The sequence below is a fragment of the Dama dama genome, chromosome 15 (genome assembly GCF_033118175.1).
Source record: "Dama dama isolate Ldn47 chromosome 15, ASM3311817v1, whole genome shotgun sequence".
NCBI classification, from domain to species: Eukaryota; Metazoa; Chordata; class Mammalia; order Artiodactyla; family Cervidae; genus Dama; species Dama dama.
Window position 1 is genome coordinate 30,195,720 of NC_083695.1, and position 22,153 is coordinate 30,217,872.

At 49.7% G+C, this 22,153-nt stretch overlaps 1 protein-coding gene across 1 annotated transcript; it reads right to left on the minus strand.

Annotated features, from left to right (window-relative positions):
* Positions 1-262: 262 nt before the first annotated feature.
* PCBD1 (pterin-4 alpha-carbinolamine dehydratase 1) lies at positions 263-20,901 on the minus strand. Its single transcript, XM_061161318.1, has 7 exons — positions 20,866-20,901; positions 16,770-16,846; positions 15,450-15,528; positions 5,133-5,312; positions 2,434-2,565; positions 1,613-1,693; positions 263-835 (listed from the first exon to the last, which is right to left on the minus strand). The coding sequence occupies exons 1-7, from the start codon at positions 20,899-20,901 to the stop codon at positions 737-739; spliced, it is 684 nt and encodes a 227-aa protein (XP_061017301.1). The 3' UTR covers positions 263-736.
* Between the last annotated feature and the right edge of the window lie 1,252 nt (positions 20,902-22,153).

Genomic DNA, 22,153 nt, shown 5'->3' on the forward strand with positions numbered 1-22,153 from the left:
GGTTCAACTGTGTGAATCACTGTATGTTCATTAACTCATTTCTTGTCTTTGCATCTGACATTAACTTCATTCAGGCTGCCTGGTAATATTTAAATATTTTTCTACTTAATTCCCAGAGACAATAGGAGCTTAGGGTGTTCTGGTCCCCTTTCCCCTTAGTAGTCTGAACACTGTCTTGTACACAGTACAAAGTAGGTGCTTTAAATGTCTATTGATTCCAATTTGGATTGGCTTGTGAAAAAGAAGATTCTAGAGCCTGAGGCCAAGTGAAACAACAGTTTTATTTTAGACATAAAAGTGCATGAGTTTTTGTCACATAGGGTAAAGATGGCCCTAGGGTCCTAGCTTCTAACATAAGACTATGTTTATCTTAGACACAGCTTTTATCACAGCTTTTTGGGAAGTAAATTAGAAAAGGAATAAGACACAGATTGGAAATAAAGTCATTTTTTCTGGAGAGTTGTAATGAAAGAAGAGCTTATTCAAATCAGTGTACACATCACAGAGCCTCAAGGAAGATGAAAGTGATGTGGGGTAAAACCGGTCTAAGTTACTGGTCTTAGCAGTGATGTTGGCCTCTCCTTCCAACAGCAAGGACTTGGCCCTAAATGGAGGCAGAAGGGTCGACTGGGCGGTTTTGACTATAGTAGCATCTTGGTGCTCCCCCAGTTTCCTCTCTGGATCCCCAGTTCAGTGCCCCCACCCTTCCCCGGAAGAACTGAGAGAAGGGCAGGGTCTATGTCATGGACACTGCTACTTGCTCGATGAAGCTGGCCAGGTTTATGTCCCGTTCTGAAAGGCCCGCACACTCGTGAGTGCTCAGGGTGATGTGGACCTGAAACAAAACCAGAGATTCCAGGCCAGCTGATTCCACCAGCAGAACCTGCGAGCAGGAGGGAATCACCAGCTCCTGGGCTCAAGCATACTATGAAGAGTAACTAGGCACTCAAGAGTAACTGGCTCTCCCCGGGGCTGCCTTCTTGACCAGTCTTTAACAGGGCAAGCTGTCTTCTAGTCCATCTCCATAAACAGTGGCGACTACAGCACAGGATAAAAAAGAAAGATCCAAATATCAAGAGCAACCTAAAAGCTAAAGACAAGACTCCAGACAACTTCAACTCCTAAACACTGTCCATTTATAGATCGTCTCTTCCAACCTTAATGTTTTTAGAAAGAGTCCAGCACAGCGCTTGGCGCATGGCAGGCATTTAATGACTGTTTCCGTTCATTTAGCAGGCAGGCCGACCTTTCTGGTATGCCTGGGTATTCTTAGTTCAAGATTATTGCTTTTTCATTCTTCCATATCTCAAGAAAAATTTCAGCCCTTGAGAGCTATTAACAATGAATATGCCTGGTTCCCACAGCTTTTCCTTCCTTGGGATTTGCCTCCTTAATGTCTACTTTAACCACACATTATCTCACTAGTGTTCTAGTTTGCATTTTTTTTTTAATCTGCAGTGAGACTGAATATTTTCCAGGGGCTGTTTATGTCAATTCTAGGAAGGAGATGAAAGGAACAGGAGCTGATACTATGTCAGTGAGGAGGGCCCACAGGGAAGTCCAAGGGAGAGGCCTTCAGAGTGAGTTGGAGTTCCAGGCATGCATCACTCACCTTGTTATACACGTTGAACCATTCAGGATGGTGGTCCAATTTCTCAGCCTGCAGGGCCACTCTTGTCATGAAGCCAAAAGCCTGTTTAATGAAGTGAGACCCAGGTTAGTATTCTGAGAGAAAGGACGGCTGGACTCCCTTTTATGGTCAGTGTGAGGCCCAGAAGGAAGAGGATGGCCTCGATCCCTATAAGGTGACCTTTCTAGGTTTAAGCATTCCTCCTAGTACCCTGCCACTAGTTCTGAGGCTGGAGTTTGAGGTGGCCCTTCTGCAGTAGAAAGTCGTATCACCAGGACCACTAAGAAGGTGGAAATCCCAAAGAGGTTTTGCATCTTGGCCAATCTTTAGGTTATCTACTAAAATGTCTTCAAATAGTCACCTGTTTCCCACTTGAACTGTCTCCTTTTCTAAGGAGACTAAGGACTGTTTCTAAAAGTTCCAGGCATGGAGGCCTCCCTGGTGGCTAAAGAATCTGCTTACAATGCAGGGGACTCAGGTTCGATTTCTGGGTCAGGAAAATCCTCTGGAGAAGGGCATGGCAACCCACTCAGTATTCCTGCCTGGAGAATTTCACGCACAGAGGAGACTGGCAGGCTACAGTACATGGGGTCACAGAGTCAGACACGACTGAGCAACTAACACACACAAAACGGAGACAGCCCAGGACCTATCTCCAACTAAACTGGATGAAGACAGCTAAACCGGATTAGCACAGCAACTTGAGAGTCGTGGCTAACAGGACTCTAAGGGAGGGAACACGTTCTGGAGTGTGACCCTGTCAGCCCTGGTCTCAGGAACTGTGTCCCACCCCAGTGCCATACCCGATTGAAGTCTTTGAAATGGAACTGCTTGAAGATGGCATCCCGGCCTTCCAGCTCGTTCCACCCCACGGCCCGCAGGTTTGGCAGCAGCTGGTCCCTTTCCTCAGCACTTAGCCTGTGTGCTTTGCCAGCCTAGGAGAGGGAAAACATAGAAGTTCAAGGGCACTTTTCTTTTTTTTCTTTAAACAGGACAGAAAAAGAGGGCCCTGGGCCTTCGGGGAAATTTAGCCAGCTTCCACAGGTGGCTGTGGTGACACAGTCAAAGGGCAGCTCGTCTAATGCAACAGCCTGGGAGGAGGGGCCTGGCTCGGGCACTGATAGGTTCTTAGAGAACAGACAGTCCTGAGGTGTAATGCCAGTCACCGGGGCAGAGGAACGTTCCTCCCTGCGCCTGTCCTCAGAGCGTTCAGAGGGCACCCCTCCATTTACATATCAGGTCTCTTTCATTCATGAGAGAATAAATCAAAGCAAATCAAGCCCCTACTGTTACCGTGTACTGAAGAGGAAACTGAGGCCTGGAGAGGGGAAATGATCGCCCTCCACTCTCCCCAGTCAGTGAAAGCACAGGAATCATTCTCAAGATGGGTCCACATCCCTGGGGACTGGCAAAGGAACTAGCACTTAAAACATGTTCCAGGAGACTCTTAGCCATTGGCACTACCTCCCAGTGGGTACCCCACCTCGTTCCTACACAGCCTCTGGTTCCCTGCTGCCAGGCCTATGTTTATTTCCACCTTCTTTTCTATTCTGTCAGCTTGAGCCAGAGCTCAGGCCCAAAGCAGAAGTAACTTGGCCAAGGGCAAATGGCCAGTGCAGTGCCTCAGCCTATTTTCCTATTGTGCAAAATGTCCCCGGGGCAGCCCAAACTAGCACCACTCAGGCCATGAGTGGAACCTTCTCTTAGAAAACAGAAGAAAGGACAGGTGAGTTCTCCAGCCTCTTAAAAAGATCCAGGTGGCGGAACTTAAGGGATCCTAGAATTTAGGCCTGTGAAGTAGAACTACCCAAAGATGGACACTGTTGAGTACTAAATTAAAAGTGAGTTAGTTAGGTCTGGGAAAAGAATATGAGGGAGGTTAATTCAGTTTTGATAAGGCAGCCTGCAAACTGGAAGCCAGGTGGCCTGGGGGCACTCATTTCTCCTGGCTTGATGGGTTAAAAGGTGTAAGAACTGCCACTTTAGGAATCAGCAAGGGGAGCCAGGAGACACGTAACTCCATTGCTATTAAGGGGATATTACCTGCATTTTTAAAAGGGGACTTCCTGGGGCAAGCAGGTCTATGACAGGCCTTCAGGTGTGGATTAGAACTGAAAAATCATTGCAGGGTTCTGGTAATTCAACAGTTTTCTCCCTCCTGAAAAGTGTGGGCTCTCTCTGGACAGATCTGGATGGATCTGTCTCCTCTCCTAGGCTCTGGAAGATCAGCAGGGACAGTTGAGATCTGCATCACCAGTCAACCCAGTCTCTCTTCCAGAACCTGGCCCTGTCTCAGTGGCTAATAAGCCTGGTCTATGTATCCAGGCAACCAGATGACCAGATGGCAGCTAAGGCATCAGAAGCTACCACCTAGTACACTGACTCTGAAAGAGTGCATGGGTACTAGCAGGCTCCTAGGAGGCTCCCCTTTCTCTTTAGAGTCTTCTGGAATCCCCCACATCTCACAGCCTGGGGCTGAACTGACAAACCCCTCTGAGATCTGGGCTCAGAGAGGCAGCAGGGGCAGTGTTTGCTTAGTAAATCCCAGGTCAGGCCTGGACTTGGCCTGGGCCTCTGGGGGTGTGCAGAGGGGTTACTGATTACCCACGGCCTGCAGCCTCAGTGTACCTCTCAATCAGCTCACCTACCACCTCCCCTATGTTCAAGCCAAGGTCTTCAAAGTGCCCTCCCAGGTGTCACCACAGTCCCACCTGCTCCTAATGCTTTGGAGCCTAACGTTTTTGCTGTTTAGTAAAGGTCTGGGTCTAGAGGCTTCCCTTCTTGCTGCCCTGCAGGTTCACCTTCATCTCTAAAGCTGAGCACAGGGCCTGACGCCCTCCTCCCAGAAAGCTCAGCCTGGAGGGCGTGTGACCCTGGGCAATCAGGTCCCCACTGCTGGGCACAGGCCTCAAACTAGGCGCCAGAGGGTGGCCCTGAAGTCCGGGCTCCGCAGAGGGGGCTCAGTTAGACCCCGTGCCCAGAAGTGCAAGCGAAAAGGGCAGCAAAGCGGCAGGCAGAGGCACACGGGAAATTCAGCCGGCCCTCCTTTGCACACCCCCACAGGCATCAGTCTCCCCGCTACTGCACCCCGCCAGCCCCCAATATAGGACAGGGCCGCGCCACCAAGGGGGCTAGGTCTGCGGGGCCACTATGCCGCCACGCCCCATCCCCGTCTCACCGCCCCACTCCCTGCCCGAGGCACCGCGGCCCTGAGCGGGCTCTGGCCTGGGCTCCCTCCTGGCTGTCAGGGAACCTGCCACCGCCCGCCTCTCGGCCTCAGTGTCCCCGGCGGCACCGCTGCGGGTAGGGCGGAGGCGGGACCGAGACCCCGACTCTCCCAGCCCTGCGCGCGGCTGCTTCGCGAAGGCCTGGGAGGGAGGCTCCCCCGCACGCCTAGCGCGGTCCTCTGGCCTGGGCGCGGGCCCCGGGCCCTCCTCCGTCCCTCCCGCGCGTCCCCTCCTAACCCGCAGCCCGGACGGTGGCAGCGCGTGAGCCCCCTTACCATGCCGGACGCGGAGGCGGGCAGCAGCAGCAGGTGGCAGCGAAGCCCCCTAGCGCGGCGCCGGGCGCTCTGGGAAGCCGTCGGGCGGGGCCACGCTCGGGCCGCCCCGAGGCGGGAGCGCGGCCGAGAAGGAGCCGCCCACCGGTAATCATTAACCACAGCTAAGGTTCCCTTCCAGCACTTTCCACGCAGGCAACGTTACAGGGAGCTGCGGGCGTTAAGGATCCGGACTCCAAACGCTGACTTCAGTATTTGCATCGCGCGGTGCCGCTTCCTACTATGTGACTCCGGGCGCGAGATTACTTTTTCTTTCCTACAAACACCTCATTGAGAAATTGACCCCCACAATAAGCTGCGCATATTTCAAGAGTACACTTCGATGCGTTTTGACGTAATATGCATCTGTGCAACCACGCGTCACCACGTAGTATGCATCACCGCGATGAAGATCATGAACATAGCCATAACCCCTAGAATGCCTCCTCCTAACTCAAATAACCCCTGACCTGTTTCCCTATAGATAAGATTGCATTTTCTATGTGAATGCTATGTGAAGGGACATAACTTTCCATTCTTTGTATCTGCCTTCTTTCACTCAGCATAATTACTTTGAGGTTCACCTATGCTTTTGCATATATCAATAGTTTCTTTTTATGACTGAGTAGAAGTTATTTAATAGTGTTATATTGTGTTGGAAATGTTACAGTTTGTTGGACGTTTGGGAAATGCTACAATTTGTTGGACGTTTGGGTTGTTTCCAGTTTTTTACTATTAGAGGTAAAGCTACCGTAAACTTTTGCGTGCATATGTGTTTTCGTTTTTCTTTCATATGCAGGGGTATAAGCTTACAACTTGTTAGGAAAACTACCAAACTGCTTTTCAAAGTGGTCAGATTATTTTACATCCCCATCAGTAGACTTCAAGTTCCTCTGCACTTTCCCAGGTGCACAAAAATTTGCTGTGTCAGTCTTTTTAATTTTAGCCATTCTGATTGGTATGCAGTGGTATCTCACTGTGGTTTTGAGTTTCCTTAATGACTAATGATGTTAAATACCTTTTTGATAGGGACAGAGTAAAGGAATAGAGTAGGTGATTAAATAGTTAATCCCACAAAGGGATTGTAAGTAGAAAAAAGTATAGGAGACCCCTGTAAGTTAATGATTACTCAGGAGAGCAGGTTTGCTTAACCACAAAACCAAGTAGGCTTACTTAGCAGCAAAACCATGCAACAGAAGCATGAGATATGCCTCCAAACAATGAAACAATGGTGGCTTGAGACCCACATCCTGCCCAGGGAACTCAGTAAGTTAATGATCCCTAGACATGCTCTCTGCACAGATTAAAAAAAACAAAACAAAACAAAAAAAAAACACCAATCATTTGTGAACCTAACTTAACCATGAAGGGACAAGAAAACTCCCTACCCAACCTGGAGGAGGACCTGATGATGGAAGCATGATGTCTACTCAAGAAAGACAAGTTCTTCTTCTCCTTCCCTCTTTTCCTTTGATTATAAAACTGTAGCACACTAACTTCTGGGGAATGGCATCCTCTCGCCCACTTGCTTGCAAGCCTCACATTATTTATTCTGATAAATCACTTCTTATCTGTCACTTTGCCTCTCACTGAGTTCTCTCTGTGCTGAGACATGAAGAACTGTGTTACAGGAGATCTTTGGAACCCCAGAAACAAGACCAAATGGTTTCATTTGCATGTGTTTATTTGCCAATGACCCATCTTTGGTGAAATGCCTGTTCAAATTGCCTGTCCAGTAACAACAACAACAAAAGCAGCAAAAATCGAGTTTGTTTTTGTATTGGGTTTTGAGAATTCTTCATTCTGCATACAAGCCCTTTATCAAATATTTTTGATTTGCAGATATTTTGTTTGCATTCTCACAATGCTTTTCAAAGAGCAAATGTTAATTTTGACAAAATCCAATTTATCAAATGTTTCTTTTCTGGGTTGGTATTTTGATGTTGTAACTAAGAAATCTTTGTCTAATCCAAGGTCACAAAGACTTTTCTCCTATTTTTCTTCCATATTTTATAGTCTCGGTTTTCATTTTTTTTAGAATTTATAGTTTTTTTTTTTTAAGTTGGTTGTCAGGACTTTATATCTCAACATTGTTAGTTTTAGATACTGCAAATATCTCCTCCCATTCAGCCATTTGTACACTAACTTTTTCCATGATGTTCTTTGTTGGCAGAAATCCTATGTTTTGGTGTAATGAGATTTATATTTTTTCCTCTACTTATACCTTTATGCTTTTGAAGATTTACTTGACAAATCACTGTCACAAAAATATTGTCCCTTTTCCTTCTGTTAATTTTATAGTTAGATAAATTTAAGACCAAAGTATGAAAGATCCCTTTTTGTATGCAATGTTAAGCAAGATGCTATTTTTAGTCACTAAGTTGTGTCTAACTCTTTGTGACTCCATGGACTGTAACCCACCAAGTCCCCTGTCCATGGGATTTCCCAGGCAAGAATGCTGGAATGGGTTGCCATTTCCTTCTCCAGGGGATCTTTCTGACCCAGGGATTGAACCTGCATCTCCTGCTTGGCAGGTGGATTCTTTACCACTGACCCAGCTAGTCTACAAAGATGGCCCTCCAGCGAAACTTGATTCCCAGATTCCTGCCTTATGACTTTTGATCATCAACCACTAGTCACAGGAGTGAGACTTGTCGGCTGCCTGGTCCTTCCAGCAGACACCTGACTGCAATCACATGGGAGACCCCAAGCAAGAACACTGCCCAACAAAAAACCAGGCAACTCAGAGAAAAGTAGGACATTTTTAAGCCACCAAATTTTGAGGTCATTTGTTAGGCAGCAATAGATAACAGGACAAATAGATTCCTGAATAAAAATTGGTCCCTGAAAGTGGAGTGTTAAGACCAACCTCAAACAGGTAGCATCAGCTTGGGAACACTGGTGGGTAGAAGATGGAAGAGAGGTTTCAAAGACAGGAGAATTTAGACTTCCTAGGGTGTAGTCAGCTGGAAAGAGTGTTGCTCCCACACTAAGGATGAGAAAGGCCTGGAGATGATACAAAGTCATCACTTTTCTTCAGCATGCCGGGGAGTTGAGGTCACAGGGCAACCATGGGAAGCAGGATGCACAGAGGGGTTCAACCGTGCCAGGCATGAGGAGGGAGGGGGAAGACACACGGTCTCCATAAAAGTGGGTAAGAAGAAATATAAAATGTTAACATGTTGTTGGAAGCCAGTTGTGTGCTGGCATGCAATCTTGAACAGCTGGGGCCCTGAGACACAGGGAGAGTTTGCATACATGAACAGCTTTTATTTATGGACCTCCGCTGAGTGCTCAGAAAAGAGTGGGGGAAGGGCAAGAGATGGGAGTAGATATCCCCCGCCCCTGCCCACCCTCCCTCCTCCCCAGATGAGCTGCAGATAGGCTGCTGCTGTGGGAAAAGTGCCAAAGTGCAGTCTTTTCCAGACCCTTGTCTTAAAGGAGCAAAAGCCGTTAAATCACTAGCAGAAGGCCAACAAATCCTGTCACTCCTGGGACCCAGATAAAGATGCATTGTTGGCTTCATTTCCTGTAGGAGGGAAAAAAAAAACCTCTCTGCCCTTGGGGAGGGGCAAGAAACAGTTTTGGGCTACAGGATCCTATGCCAGTACCACCAGAGGTCAGCTACCTCTGGGGAGAAGCAGGAAACTCACACACAAGTGCAGCCACAGACGTGAGTCAGTCTGGCCGCCACAGGAGCAGGGGTGGGGCAGGGATGGGCAGGAACACTGAGAAAGCTCCAGCATCCAAGGCAACAGAGAGCCCAGCCCCCTACCATGAACCTGGGTCTAGTAGTATACCACCGGGAGAAGGGCAAGAATGTGGGGGGTATGTGGAGAGACACCCTCTTCCTGTGAGATCATTAAGGACATGCCAGGTGGTACCACAGTGAAATCCCACTAAGCGCCTCTTAGAACTAGGAAAAAAAAATTGTTGTTCAGTCCCTCAGTTGTGTCTGACTCTTTGTGACCCCAAGGACTGCAGCACACCAGGCTTCCCTGTCCTTCACCATCTCACGGAGCTTGCTCAGACTCATGTCCATCGAGTCAGTGATGTCATCCAACCATCTCATCCTCTGTTGTCCCCTTCCCCTCCTGCCTTCAGTCTTTCCCAGCATCAGGGTCAGCTCTTCCCATCAGGTGGCCGAAGTATTGGAGCTTCAGCTTCAGCACAAGTTCTTCCAATGAATATTCAGGACTGATTTCCTTTAGGATTGACTGGTTTGATCTCTTGCTGTCCAAGAGACTCAAGAGTCTTTTCCAGCACCACAGTTCTATGGCATCAGTTCTTCACTGCTCAGCCTTTTTTATTGTCCAGCTCTCACATCCATACACGACTATTGGAAAAAACACAGCTTTGACTTGTAGACAAAGTAATGTCTTCGGACTTTTGTAGGCAAAGTAATGTCCCTGCTTTTCAATACGCTGCCTAGGTTGGGCATTGCTTTTCTTCCAAGGAGCAAGCGTCTTTTAATTTCATGGCTGCTGTCACTGTCCACAGTGATTTTGGAGCCCAAGAAAATAAAGTCTGTCACTGTTTCCATTGTTTCCCCATCTATTTGCCGTGAAGTGATGGGACTGGATGCCGTGATCTTCATTTTTTGAATGTTGAGGTTTTTTTTTTTTGTTTTTTTTTAAATTTTTTTATTAGTTGGAGGCTAATTACTTCACAACATTTCAGTGGGTTTTGTCATACATTGATATGAATCAGCCATGGATTTACACGTCTTCCCCATCCCAATCCCCGCTCCCACCTCCCTCTCCACCCGATTCCTCTCGAAACATCCCACCCTCGCCTTCTCCCACAGAGTTCAAAAGTCTGTTCTGTATTTCTGTGTCTCTTTTTCTGTTTTGCATATAGGGTTATCGTTACCATCTTTCTAAATTCCATATATATGTGTTAGTATGCTGTAATGTTCTTTGTCTTTCTGGCTTACTTCACTCTGTATAAGGGGCTCCAGCTTCATCCATCTCATTAGGACTGGTTCAAATGAATTCTTTTTAACGGCTGAGTAATATTCCATGGTGTATATGTACCACAGCTTCCTTATCCATTCATCTGCTGATGGGTGAATGTTGAGTTTTAAGCCAGCTTTCTCCCTCTCTTCCTTAACCTTCATCAAGAAAAGGATGCCACCTGATAATCCCATGTGCTGACAAAAATGTGAGGTCACTGAAACTCTCATGTGTTGCTGGTGAATAAACAAAATGGTTCAGCCCTTTGGAAAACAATTTCACAGTTTCTTATGAGGTTAAACATAAACTTTTAAGTCAGCAATCCCATGCCAAGAAAAATGAAAACAGGTCCACACACACATACACACACACACACACAAAACCCCTATATGCAAATGTGTAGAGCAGCTCTGTTTGGAAACAATCCAAATGCCCATCAACAGATGAATGAGTAAACAAATATGGTCCATTCATACATTGGAATACTACTCAGCAATATAAAGGAACAAACTGCCAACCCATGCAACAACATGCATGACTCTCAAAAGCATGCTAAGTGACAGAAGCCACACTGAAAATTAAAAAAAAAAAAAGAAAAAGAAGTGATCTGCTTACAAATATCACACATCCGGTGATTGAAAGAAATTTACAGAGATTAGATGCTGTTTTTGTACACACAGGGCCTTGTTTCTCTTCCATTACCCACAGTGTCTCTGCTAGGGGCTGTGGGATGCATTCCTATCGCCACTTCTGGCCCTTTGTCTTTACATCACCTCACAATGCTGGGTGTGTCCGCAGAGCAGGTGATGGAGGTATTTCGTGAAGGAATTTCTATTAGCAATAGTTATTGTTTATCCTCTTGAGAAATAAAGTGAAAATAAAGTACTAAAAAGGCAGTAAAGACAAGCATTTGTTAGGACTGAAACATGCCTTTCTGCCTCACTCTCTACCTGAGGACATTCTCTGCATGTAGAAGGCACTCTGTTCGCAAAGTGAGAGACATTGATACACCCACCCCCCAACAACAAATGAGGGTGGGGCTCAGCGTGTAAATATCCGGATGCTTGCCCGTTCTAGTGTAAGCAGCCTCTGGGGTCCCCAGTGCTATCAGTCCCTATGCCCTTGGGGCTGCCCCGGTCACTGCCACACACGTTCCTGACTTTCTTCCCTCTCCACCAACCTGCCTGCTGGCTCCTTTTTTCCTTAATTCAAGATTATCCTTTTCTTGTCAAGTCAACAAGAAATGGTAACCCCTTATTTGGGCTTCCCAGTGGCTCAGTGGTAAAGAATCTGCCTGCCAATGCAGGAGACATTTGGATCCCTGGGTTGGGAAGATCCCCTAGAGAAGGAAATGGCAACTCACTCTAGTAACCTTGCCTGGGAAATCCTATGGACAGAGGAGCCTGGCAGGCTACAGTCCACGGGGTCGCAAGAGAGTCACACACGACTGAGTGACTAAATAGCAACAACCCATCATTTATCACATATGTAATTATTTTCTCTGAATCCTGCTTGCTTTTTAGTTCAGTGACAGAAAAATACATAATTTTTAGTCAGATCCTCCTGACTTCTTTAGAGTTTCCGGGTTTCATGCCTTGCTTCAAAAGGACTTTTTTCAGTCCTAACAAATGTTTGTCTTTACTGCCTTTTTAGTACTTTGACAATTGGTACAAAGTGTTTAGATTGTTATTCTCTCTGGAATTTACTTTGGGGCATCATGTGAAACAATAACAACTTATTACTTTATTTCTTAAGAGGATAAACAATCTACTACATACTACTTTAAAAATACATTAACTGGTCCATCTTTTCCCCACTGACCTGACTGCTACTTTTGCATTATGCTAAATTCCTATGATCCCTGTGGCTCGGTTCTTGGATTGTTTGTTCTGCTCCTTTGATCCCGCACTCCGCCCTGTTTTAATTACTCCAGTTTTATAGTGTGTTTTGATATCTCATAGGTCAAATCTCATCTAATTTTTATTGTTTTTCACAATGTTCTTGGCTTTTCTTGCTTGTTTACTCTTTCAGATGAGCTTTAAAATCAGCTTGTCAAGTTCTATAAAACCCCTTTAGGATTCTGATTGGGAATGCATTGAATTTATAGATTTAATTTGGGAAGAATTGACATCTTTGTATTACCGAGTCTTCCTATCCTGGAGTGTGATATATCACTCCATTTATTTAGGGCTTCTTTATGTCCTTCAGTAAAGTTTTATCGTGTTTCTCATATAGGACCTGGACATTTCTCATTAAGTTTATTCTTAGGCATTTTATAGTCTGGGTTAGCCATTGTGCATGGGACACTTTTCTCATCACGTTTCTAAACGGCTGTTGCTGGGTTTATAGGAGAGGTGTGAATGTTGATGCTGTCTTGTCTCCAGCCATGCTGATGAACTCTCTATTTAGTTCTAATATTTTTTCTGTGGATTAGAAGAACTTTGAACGAACCATGGCTGTCCCACTTGGGATGGGCCTTCCTCAAGAGCAGAAGGCCCCGGGTACCCGGATGGCAGTAGTTGAACGCGCTGACCCCTTAGGGCTGCAGTGGGGACGGCTGTGAGAGCAGGGCTTTCTAGCAGATGGCCCTTAGAGCCCGTCCAATTCTGAGTTTTCCCAGGCCCATAATTCTGGTTGCTATGTGCCTCTTCATACACTCTCTCCCCAGTTGCCTGATAACCAAGGGCAAGTTCCCCTCCCTCCTTTCCCTCTCCCCTGTGCATGTTTGATTCCCACATACCAAGCACTGTGCCAAGTGCCGGAAACGTGGGAAGGAGATATTGAGGTGACGGCTGCAGGTATCAACGTGTCACACTCTTGGGAGTCAGGCAGTGTCAATTAAACTGTTCTCAAAGGAACTTAGAATGTGGCAGAAACTCTCCACCCCAAATGACTGGAAGGGCGGTATACACTCTGGGGGCGCCTCCTCTGCGTGGTCCCCTTAGGGCTCTCCAGTGGGCGTGGCGGGGGCAGCAGTTCTGTCCCCCAGGGGATAGCTGGGTTTTTGCCATCACATCCCAGGCTCAGCTGAGCACCTGGTTCAGACGGGCACTTAGTAAATGTTATTGAATAAAATGAGGCATGAGAGACAGGTTAGGAGCAAGCAGGGGTCCCGGGCACTTTTGGAAGTGCTGCTGGTTTTCAGGATGAGTGTTTTCAGCCTGGGGTGTGCTGAATGCCTCCAGACACAGTCTACTCACTTCCTTAAGTCCACTCCAGCCTGGGACAATTCCAGCAGTCTGAGTGGGAGTTCTTGGTGATGGGCAAGGGCTTTGTCAGACACGTCCAGCTCTCTAAAGGCCGCATGTGACCAATGGCTACCATACTGGATACTAAGGACTAGACATTAGAAAGTCCTAATTTCTTTTATAAGGTGTCAAGACCTGTCATCCAGAAAAGAGGTCAATCTTGCTTCTTAAGAAGAGAAAGGAGTTTTTGACAATAAGGGTAGAAGCCAAACACACAAGTGCTGTTCTTAATGAGTCTCTACCATGCTGAGACCCAGGGTCTTCTTGAAAGGACCCTCTGGTCTAGAGATGGAGATGGTCAAATGGCTAATGCAGATGACAAGTGCTGTCATAGAGGGATGTGGCTGGGCTGCCGTAGAGTGGCATGGAATAACTCCTCTTATGGGTGATGGTGAATTGTCTACAAAGAAGCGATGTTCACTGCATGCCTTGAAGATTCACTAGGAGTTGGCCAGGCTTAGAAACGGGGTGTGTGTGTGTGAGTGTGGGAGGCAGGTAAGGGGTGTGGGCCCTCCAGGTGGAGAGGATGGCCTGAGCAATTGTCAGGTGGCCTGAGGCCAGGTGTAGCCTGGTCCTTAGGTGAGTCTTCAACAAGGCTGCCCTCGGGATCCCAGTCAGAGCTGGGCCTGGAGGGGGGTTGGGAGAGGCTGATGGTGACAGGCTCTGCACGCTTCTGTGGTGGGCTTCCCTCCTAGAGCCTAGTTCAGAGCTCTGCTCAGTGATGAGGGGGAGGGGGAAGCAGGAGGCTGAAGGTGGTGGGGAGGGGATCGTTTTGCTTCCAGCCATCCCTGCAATGCTCCTTTCCAACAACAGGGGGCAGGATGACCTCAGGAAATGGTATCCGTTCTTTGGGATTTAAGCAGCCAGGTGAAGTCCTAAGGTAGGTGAGACTTTTCAATATTCAGTGGACACTTACTGAGCCTCAGGCTTTGTGCTGGCTCTGAAGATACTAAGACAAACCCCCACCATTTGCAGCCTGTGTCCCAGGCCACGTCTATTGTGGGGCCTGCAAGGTAGCTGTGGTCAGTTCCTCCAGGGTAGAAGCCGGAGAAGTAGGACCAGCTTCCTAAAGGAGGCAATTCTTGAGCTGAACCAAGACAAGAAGTTGCCCTCTTGGTTGCCAGGATTGGTAAGACACGCCATCCCAAGGGGACAGATACATGAGGCATGGCAGGAATACCAGTGTCTGGTTGCTGACTGTTGCCCCAGGCCCTGGAGCAGGGGTGCCAGAAACTGTGAGGTATGGTGGGGCTGTGTGCACAGCTCATGGAGGGTCCCAGAGCTGTGCTAAGAAGCTCCATCATGGGGCAACAGGGAGGACCCAACAGAATTTCCTTAAAAAATTCCAAAGTTTTCATTATGAAAATTTTCAAATATGTACCAGAGTGCATCATGTAATGAACCCCTCCACGTGCTTGCCAACAATGATCACATTCTTCCACTTTTTCATTCTTTCTCCCTCCACATTTAAAAAAAAAAAAAAAAAGCTTTTTATTATAGAAAATTTCAAACATACACAAAAGCAGGGAGCTAGGACAATGACCTCTACCCAGATCAACAATGAACAATCTGCCAAGCTTGTGTCTGCTCTAGCCCTACCCATTCCTCCCACCCTCAGATTACTTGGAAGCGAATCACATGTCATTTCTTATACATCTATTTTGGGCTATATGCTTAAAAGTTAGGGATGCTTTAAGAAAACACAATTGCACTACCATGTTCACATCTGAACGAAGTTAATAGTCATTCTTTGATTTCATCCAATATCCAGCCCAGGAATGGCCAGGATCAGATGAGCATTTCAGGAAGCTTGTCATGGCAGCACATGGAGAAGGAAGTAGAGGGGACTGGGGCTGGCGTTGGGGCATCAGCCAGGAGACATTCACAAAGGTCTGGAAGCAAAGCTATGGTGACCTGACCTTGACTAAGGCGGAGCCATGGAGGTCGGAACCAGACACTACACATCCTGTCACATTAATCCTCATGAATGCCCTGTGAAGGAGGGCTTATTATCTCCCGGTTTATAGATGAGGAGAACATGGCTCGAGAGATTGAACTGCCCAGAGAGACATAGCTACGAAGTCGAAGAAGTTCAGATTCAAACTCAGGCTGGCTTGTCCCTGAAGCCCTGGCTCCTGACTGCGGCCAGCATGGCCTCTGGAGTCACAGGGCCACAGAACCCGGAGGAAGGCTGGGGGCAAGGGTGTGACAGAGTGGCATCCACAGACCCTGATGCCTCCTAGATGCAAGGGGTGAGGCAGGGAGCTGTCTGGTCTCCCGATTCCTGCTTTGTTGCCTGGGAGAACCTGTGAGTGCACTGTGGTGAGTGGAGATAGTGGTGTGGGCCAAGGTCCCCTTTACTAACCTGTGCAAGCAACACACCAACCAACTCTGCCTTCCCTTCCCTTTCTTTCCTCTCCTGGTGCCCTGCTCAGGTCCTGTCCACTCAAGGCCCAGCCCTCCCTCCCTTGGGGAAGGCCAACGCCCATCAGTTTCCAAGTGGATTGGCTGCCCGTTCTCCATATGAGTGGGGGGGCACCACACTGCAGGCACCTCTCAGAATCCAACTTAGACGGGGCCGACTTAGTCAACCCTGGTGCTGCCACAGTCCCTTTTGGTTGACCTTGTAACATCTCTTTAGGAACAGATCACTCTTCCCCCATACTTTCCTCCCCACCTCCACCCCGCAGAATCCCCTGTCTGTTATCATGGTGGGTGACAGAGGGCTGGACAGTTCTCTTAGGCATCTGTTCCTCAAGGGAGCATCCTGCCTCCCAGACAGCAGCCATCAGGACGTGTTGCCAGGGGCAAAGGGCACACAGATCTCTCTCCTGCCTCAGATTACAGATTGGGGAGCCAGGCATGGGCTGGTGCTCTGGAACCAGTGGCTTGAAGGAAGATGAACATAGCCTAATTGATGTCTCTTTGTGGCCCAGTGGCCCGGGGAGGCCAGGCAGTCCTTGTTTATCGATGCCTGAATCAGACGCCTGTACACCTAAACCAGCCCAAATTGTCAAGTCTGCTTACCCGGGAGCCTCTGTCATGGCTGCCCCAGGGCAGAGACGTTAGGGTGCTCCCTTATCTGTTCAGTAGGTAAAGAGATAGATGACCAGAGGTGAGGGACTTGCCAAAGATCATTGTGTGCCAGGGCCCAGGTCTGCCTTATTGCCTGTGTTCTACCCTTTGCAGTGGGTCACCCAGACATGGGAGGGGCTGGGCAGGCTTGCCCTCCACTAAGGATCCTGGTGGGGCTCTGATGGGCTGGAGACTGTTGGCAGACCTGGGGCTCTTAGAAACCTCTGGATCTTTAGAACCTGGGAGACTTTAGGGCTCACCTAGCCCAGCCCCACCCTCATCTAACAATTGTGGAATAGGGCACAGGGAAGGGAGCCACCTACCTTGTCACCAGGACACTGAGGATCTCCCCCTGGTCTGGGCCGCCCTGTTCCTCCTCACTGTCTTCCTCCAGAAGCTCCTATAGGCCAAGGGAGGGAGAAGGCCACTCTGGCTGCTTCAGACTAAGATCCTCCCCCTCTCCTGCAGGAAGGACTAGCAGACAGTCCTTCTTTCCTCTAGGTACTGGGCCCTCCTCAGTGCTCCCCCTGGATCCTCCCAGCTTTGGGGTGGATGTGGGCAACTGCTGCCAAGGGTAGAGCCAGGGGAGTCCACAGACCTGAATTCAGGTTCTTTCCCTGAATCATTGCTGTGTGATCTTGTGTAAGTCACTTCACTTCTCTGAGCCTCCATGTCTTCACCTGCTCAATGGTAATAATTCTACCAGCCCTGCCTTGATCAAAGGGGATCAAATCCTAAAGAGAACACTAGACAAATATAAGGGGTGGGCCTACTCTGAGCTGGTAAGAGAGAGGCCACGAGAATCAGTGAGTGTCTAGAACATGTCCCCTCCTGTGTCTCAGAAGACTGTAAATACTGGCTTCATCTTTGTTGATGATTTGCTGTGTGGCCCTGGGCAAGTGGCCTAACCTCTCTGTGCCGCATGAAAACATGCCGATCACTGTTTCTTCTTGCTGTGGTATTGACCTCCTGGCAACAAGGGGAAACTAAATGCAGAAGAGCTTTAAGATCCTTGGAAGAAAGGCCGTCCATAAAAGTAACAGATTAACAACATCCAATAATCATGCTGTCTGCTAACAAAAGTAATGCAGCCCTAAACTCAGGGAGGGAAACTAGCCCTGTCAGCACAGAGGCAGCTCCTCGCTGGTCTTCCTCTCCGGCTCCAAGGGCTAATAACCCTCTGCATTTGTTTATGTGGGGCTTTGCCTCTGCAGACCAACCACTAATTAGCTCCTCCACGGGCGTGCCCAGGAGGCAGGCAGGAAGGGCATGGGGCGATGAGAGCCAAAGCTCTGGGAGGGGGGGTCTAGCCCGGCCACCCAGCCAGTTAGGGCAGGGCTGGGCTGGGAACAGAAGGCTCTCCCAGTTCTCAGCGCCTACTTCTGTCCCTGGTGAGGTGAGCCGCTGGGCAGAGAGCTTGAGCTCTTTGGGCCTCAGTTTCCCCATCAGAGCTGCCAGGGCAGGAAGGGGTGAGGCATCGTGGGGTGGGTGGCCAGGTTGCCTGCTGGCTCACCCACCATCCTTTCCTCTCCGCCACCCCCCACCCCAGCCTTGGTGCCCAGGGCTGGCGCGGGGAGGCCACTCAGGGCCCGAACCTGGGGTCCCACCTAGTGTCCTCTCTTTGGCCAAGTCCCCTTGATGGAGGCTGGGAGCCAGAAGGCCTGTCGTGTGACTCTCTGAGCCTCAGTTTCCTCCTCTGCATAGTGGGGCTGTAATTCCCCCCCTGCCAGCCATGGATGCCCAGACCCTGGGCTCGTGAGCTGGGTGGGGGGTGCACCAGGCAGCCCTCCTCTGCAGGGCACACAGCCCCTCCAACCCCGACCAAGCATGTGAAGCTGAGGCCAGAGCCTCGGCCTGTGGGGGAGAAGCGGCCTCCTCTGTCTGCCTCTCATCCTGGCTGAGGCCTGAGGGAGCTGTCCTCTGGGTCCCCAGCTCCTCTCCCTCCTCTCTCTTTAGACGACAGCTCTCATTCCGTCTGCCTCTCACCGCGCAGCCTATTTTTAACTTCCAGCATTGGAGGAGGGGAGCAAGGGCCCAGGCGCTGGTTTTTCCCTCTCCTTTTTCCTTTGTCTCCGTTCTTCCTGGCCCTCCTACCAGGGTCCCCGCCTTTTCTGCCCTCCCCACACCCTCCTGTCCTATCCTCTCACCCTCTCACTGCCTCCCGACTCCCTGTCCTTCTCCTCTCCCACCCCCACCGATGCTGCTGGCTCCTAGGGCCCCCCTTTCCCCTAGGGCTTCTCCTGGAGGGGGAGCAGTTCTTGGATAGCGCCCATTCTTGCTGCAGTCACGCTGGACCGCTGGTGGCTAATGTAGTGGCCCTTTTGGGGCAGCAACCGACACGGTGACTGCTCCCCTCCTTCTGGCAACCTGGTCTTCTCTTGGTATCTAAGACTTTGAGTGCTTCCAGGTCTCCTCCCTGGCTTCTAGGCAAGCTTTGTGGGCGCCGCTCTGTTCCCTCTAGTAAACGCTGGCAGCGGTGGTGAAGCAGGCCGCTGTGGGGGTGCCTGCTCAGTGCCCGCCCACCTTCTTTGGTCACCAACATGCAGATTTTTCTTGGACCGCCCCCCACCCCTTACCTGTCTCAGTCCCTACTGTTCGGGTGGGGCCGATCCAGCTCTGGGCTTCAGAGACCCTTGTGTGACCAGGCCTGGCCATGGGGAGCCCATCCTGGGGCTTTTGTTGGATTGGGAAAAGGGTCTTTCTTCTTGGCAGGATGGTGGGATGTCAAATGGAGCTGCCAGGGCCCTGTGGCCCCCACAGGGAGAGGCTGCCTGCAGAAGAGGCCAACAAGGAGGAAAACAGAAAGTGTGATGGAGGAAGAGCGTCCCAAACCCTCAACTTGGAGAGCACCTGGACCCAACTGTTTCTGAGGTTTTGGTCACATGAGCAACATATACATTTTTTTCCTGAAGCCATTGGCATTCGTGACTGAGGGAGTCTCAAAATGGAGGGGATATATGTATACCTATGGCTGATTCATGTTGAGGTTTAACAGAAAACAACAAAATTCTGTAACGCAATTATCCTTCAATAAAAAATAAATAAATTGAAAAAAAAAAGAGAGAGAGAGTCCTGATTGGCCCGCCATCCTGGCTTCTTGTCCCAGTCCACTTCTGTCCCACTTTCCCACCCTATCTTAGGGTTCCTCCGTCCCTATGGCTAAGAATTCCCAAACACCCAGGCCACACTACATTTCTGGGCTTCAGCCTGTATCTTCAGCTGCCCTGAGGCTTTTGACCCAAAGCTTTGCAGAGGCACTTGAAATGCAGCATGTCCCAAACTGGACTCATTCTGTGTCCATCTTCCAGGACTTTCTGACTTGGGGATTAATGCTCCCTTCATTCCATCCACCCACCCTTCCATCTACCCATCCATCCATTCATCCTTCCTTCCTCCTTCCCTCTCTCTCTCCCTTCCTTCTTTCCTTCTATCCATCACTCTTTCACCCACCCATCCATCCATCCATGCAACCACCCATCCATCTCCTCTTCCTCATAGCTACTACAGTGAAGATGATAATAGCCTATGTTTATGGAGGCCTTGGGTCTTCCCAGGTGGCTCATTGGTAAAGAATCTGCCTGCCAATGCAGGAACCGCAGGAGACTTGAGTTTGATCCCTGGGTTAGGAAGATCCCCCGTAGAAGGAAATGGCAACCCACTCCAGGATTCTTGCCTGGAGAATCCCAAAGACAGAGGAGCCTGGAGGGCTACAGTCCATGGGGTCGCAAAGAGTTGGACACGACTGAATGACTGAGAACACATGGAGGGCTTACGTGGTGCCAGGTACTGGGCCGGTCAATGCACAGCTATGCATTTAATCCTCAGAACAAGCTTATGATATGGTAGTATCATTACACTGGCTAGAGACGAGGAAACTAAGGCAGAGGGGTTGATGTTTTATCATGTGGAAGTGGAGAGCAGGATTGCTCATCGCTCAGGACAGTCCTGGGAGTTGTCCTGCACACCCCACTTTTCCTGTTTAGGTGGTCACCACATCCTGAAGACACTTGGAAGTGGCCACTGGTTTTCAGGATGAGGTTTCCCCCGGGGTGTACTGACTGTCTCCAGTCATGGTTACCCAGTCCCTGAAGTCCACACCATTCTGGAATGGCTCTAGCCATCTGAGAAGCCCTTGGTGATGGGTAGGGTCTTAGACACATGCATTCAGCCATCTGAGGGCCTTTGTCCAGCTAAACACCTCCGCCCACCTACCACTTGGCAGCCTGAAGCCCCCCACTCCACTCTCTTCTTGATGATTCAGGGCAGAGAGCTTGGAGCAGGGGGTGCTGGACAGCTCTCATTGCTGGTTGCCGCCCCTCACTCCAGATAGTTGCCCCCTCGGTGGGGAATTGTCTGTGGATGTACCGTAGGAAGCTAGGCCTGGGGGTGACTTGAGGGGATGAGAGACCTGGGGCCCACCTTGTGGTCCACAGTGATGAGTTTCTGGGTGGACATGGGTTTCCTCTGGGACCTGGGGTCAGCATGCGACAAGCCTGAGAGCTGGTTCCATCCTGGCTGGCAACACTGCCTTTGGGCCAACACTGCTGTCCCATCCTGGCGAGGGGACAAGGGAGCTGAGCATGTGTTGGAGCTGCCCAGGGGGTGGTGCTGAGGCCAAGGAGGAGGACCCCGTCCTATGCAGGGGGTGGTTCTGGAAGGACTCTGCCCCAAGAGGTCAGCATGGTGGCCACAGAAATGCACCACTCAGACGTCCCTTAAACGGAGCCAGTTGGCCCACCACTCCTGATAGTTGCACCCTCAGGATCTGCAGCAGGGTCTCCCCCAGCCTTCCTCTCCCAGGCTGCCCTTGGCCAATGGCCAAGCACATCAAGGGTACTGGACCCTGACCTCATCTTCCCAACACAGGTCTCCTGCCTCGGGCAGCCTTTGCTTAGGGCCACTCTCATCCTAACCAGAACATTCCCTGGGTTGCACTGAGTCTGGGGCTCAGTTTTCTTGTACATAAAATGGGAAAATTAAAACCCTTGGATATTTGAGGATAACCCAGGAAAATGTGTGGTAAGTGCCTGAGACAGTTCGTGGCTCAGCATGCCTATCCCTGACCATCTGAGCTGCCTCTCCCCTCCCCTGCCTGCCTTAGGGTCTGGCACAGGGCTGAGCACACAGGAGATGTTTAAAATCCAGGTGTTGAAATGTGAGGAACTAGCGGGAGGGGGCTGCCCAGGCGGGCTCTGCCACGTGGAGATAGTGATAGTTATGTCATCTTACAACTGCGCTCAGAAACACCGATTCAGCACTCGCTTCTGAGTGCAAAGCTCTGCGGGGCTGGGAGGCTGGGGTGGAGTGAGGGAGAAAGGAGTGGGGAGTTAGTGGGGGAACGAGGGGAAGAAGGCATGCAGACACAGAGGGATAGAGGCTGAGAGAGAGGAGATGAGGGATACAGAAAGAGACCCGGAGGGAGAGACTGGCTGAGAAAGAAACAAAGACAGATGGAGAGAAAGTCAGAGAGTTCAGAGAGGCAGAGAGCCAGGAGAGATTGTGTGCAAGCTCAGGGAACGGAGAGAGAGAGAGAGAGACAGAGGTGCCAGCCAGGCTCCCTGCGCCCTGACCAAGTGACCCGCCGGAGGGCAAGTGAGAGATTCCTTTTTGAGTGAAGACCTCTTGAGGCTGTTGTCTTCTGGATCAAGGGCCATATTCATTCACGATCCCACAAGAGCCGGCAAAGGGGGTCCTCAGCCCAGAGCTA

Excerpts from the sequence above, each read along its gene's own strand:
- PCBD1 (XM_061161318.1), bottom strand. The coding sequence starts at position 20,901 with ATGTCCACCCAGAAACTCATCACTGTGGACCACAAG. Across the intron at positions 16,847-20,865 it reads TCATCACTGTGGACCACAAG|GAGCTTCTGGAGGAAGACAG; the intron begins GTGGGCCCCAGG and ends CTTGGCCTATAG. Across the intron at positions 836-1,612 it reads GGTTCAACGTGTATAACAAG|GTCCACATCACCCTGAGCAC; the intron begins GTGAGTGATGCA and ends GTTTTGTTTCAG.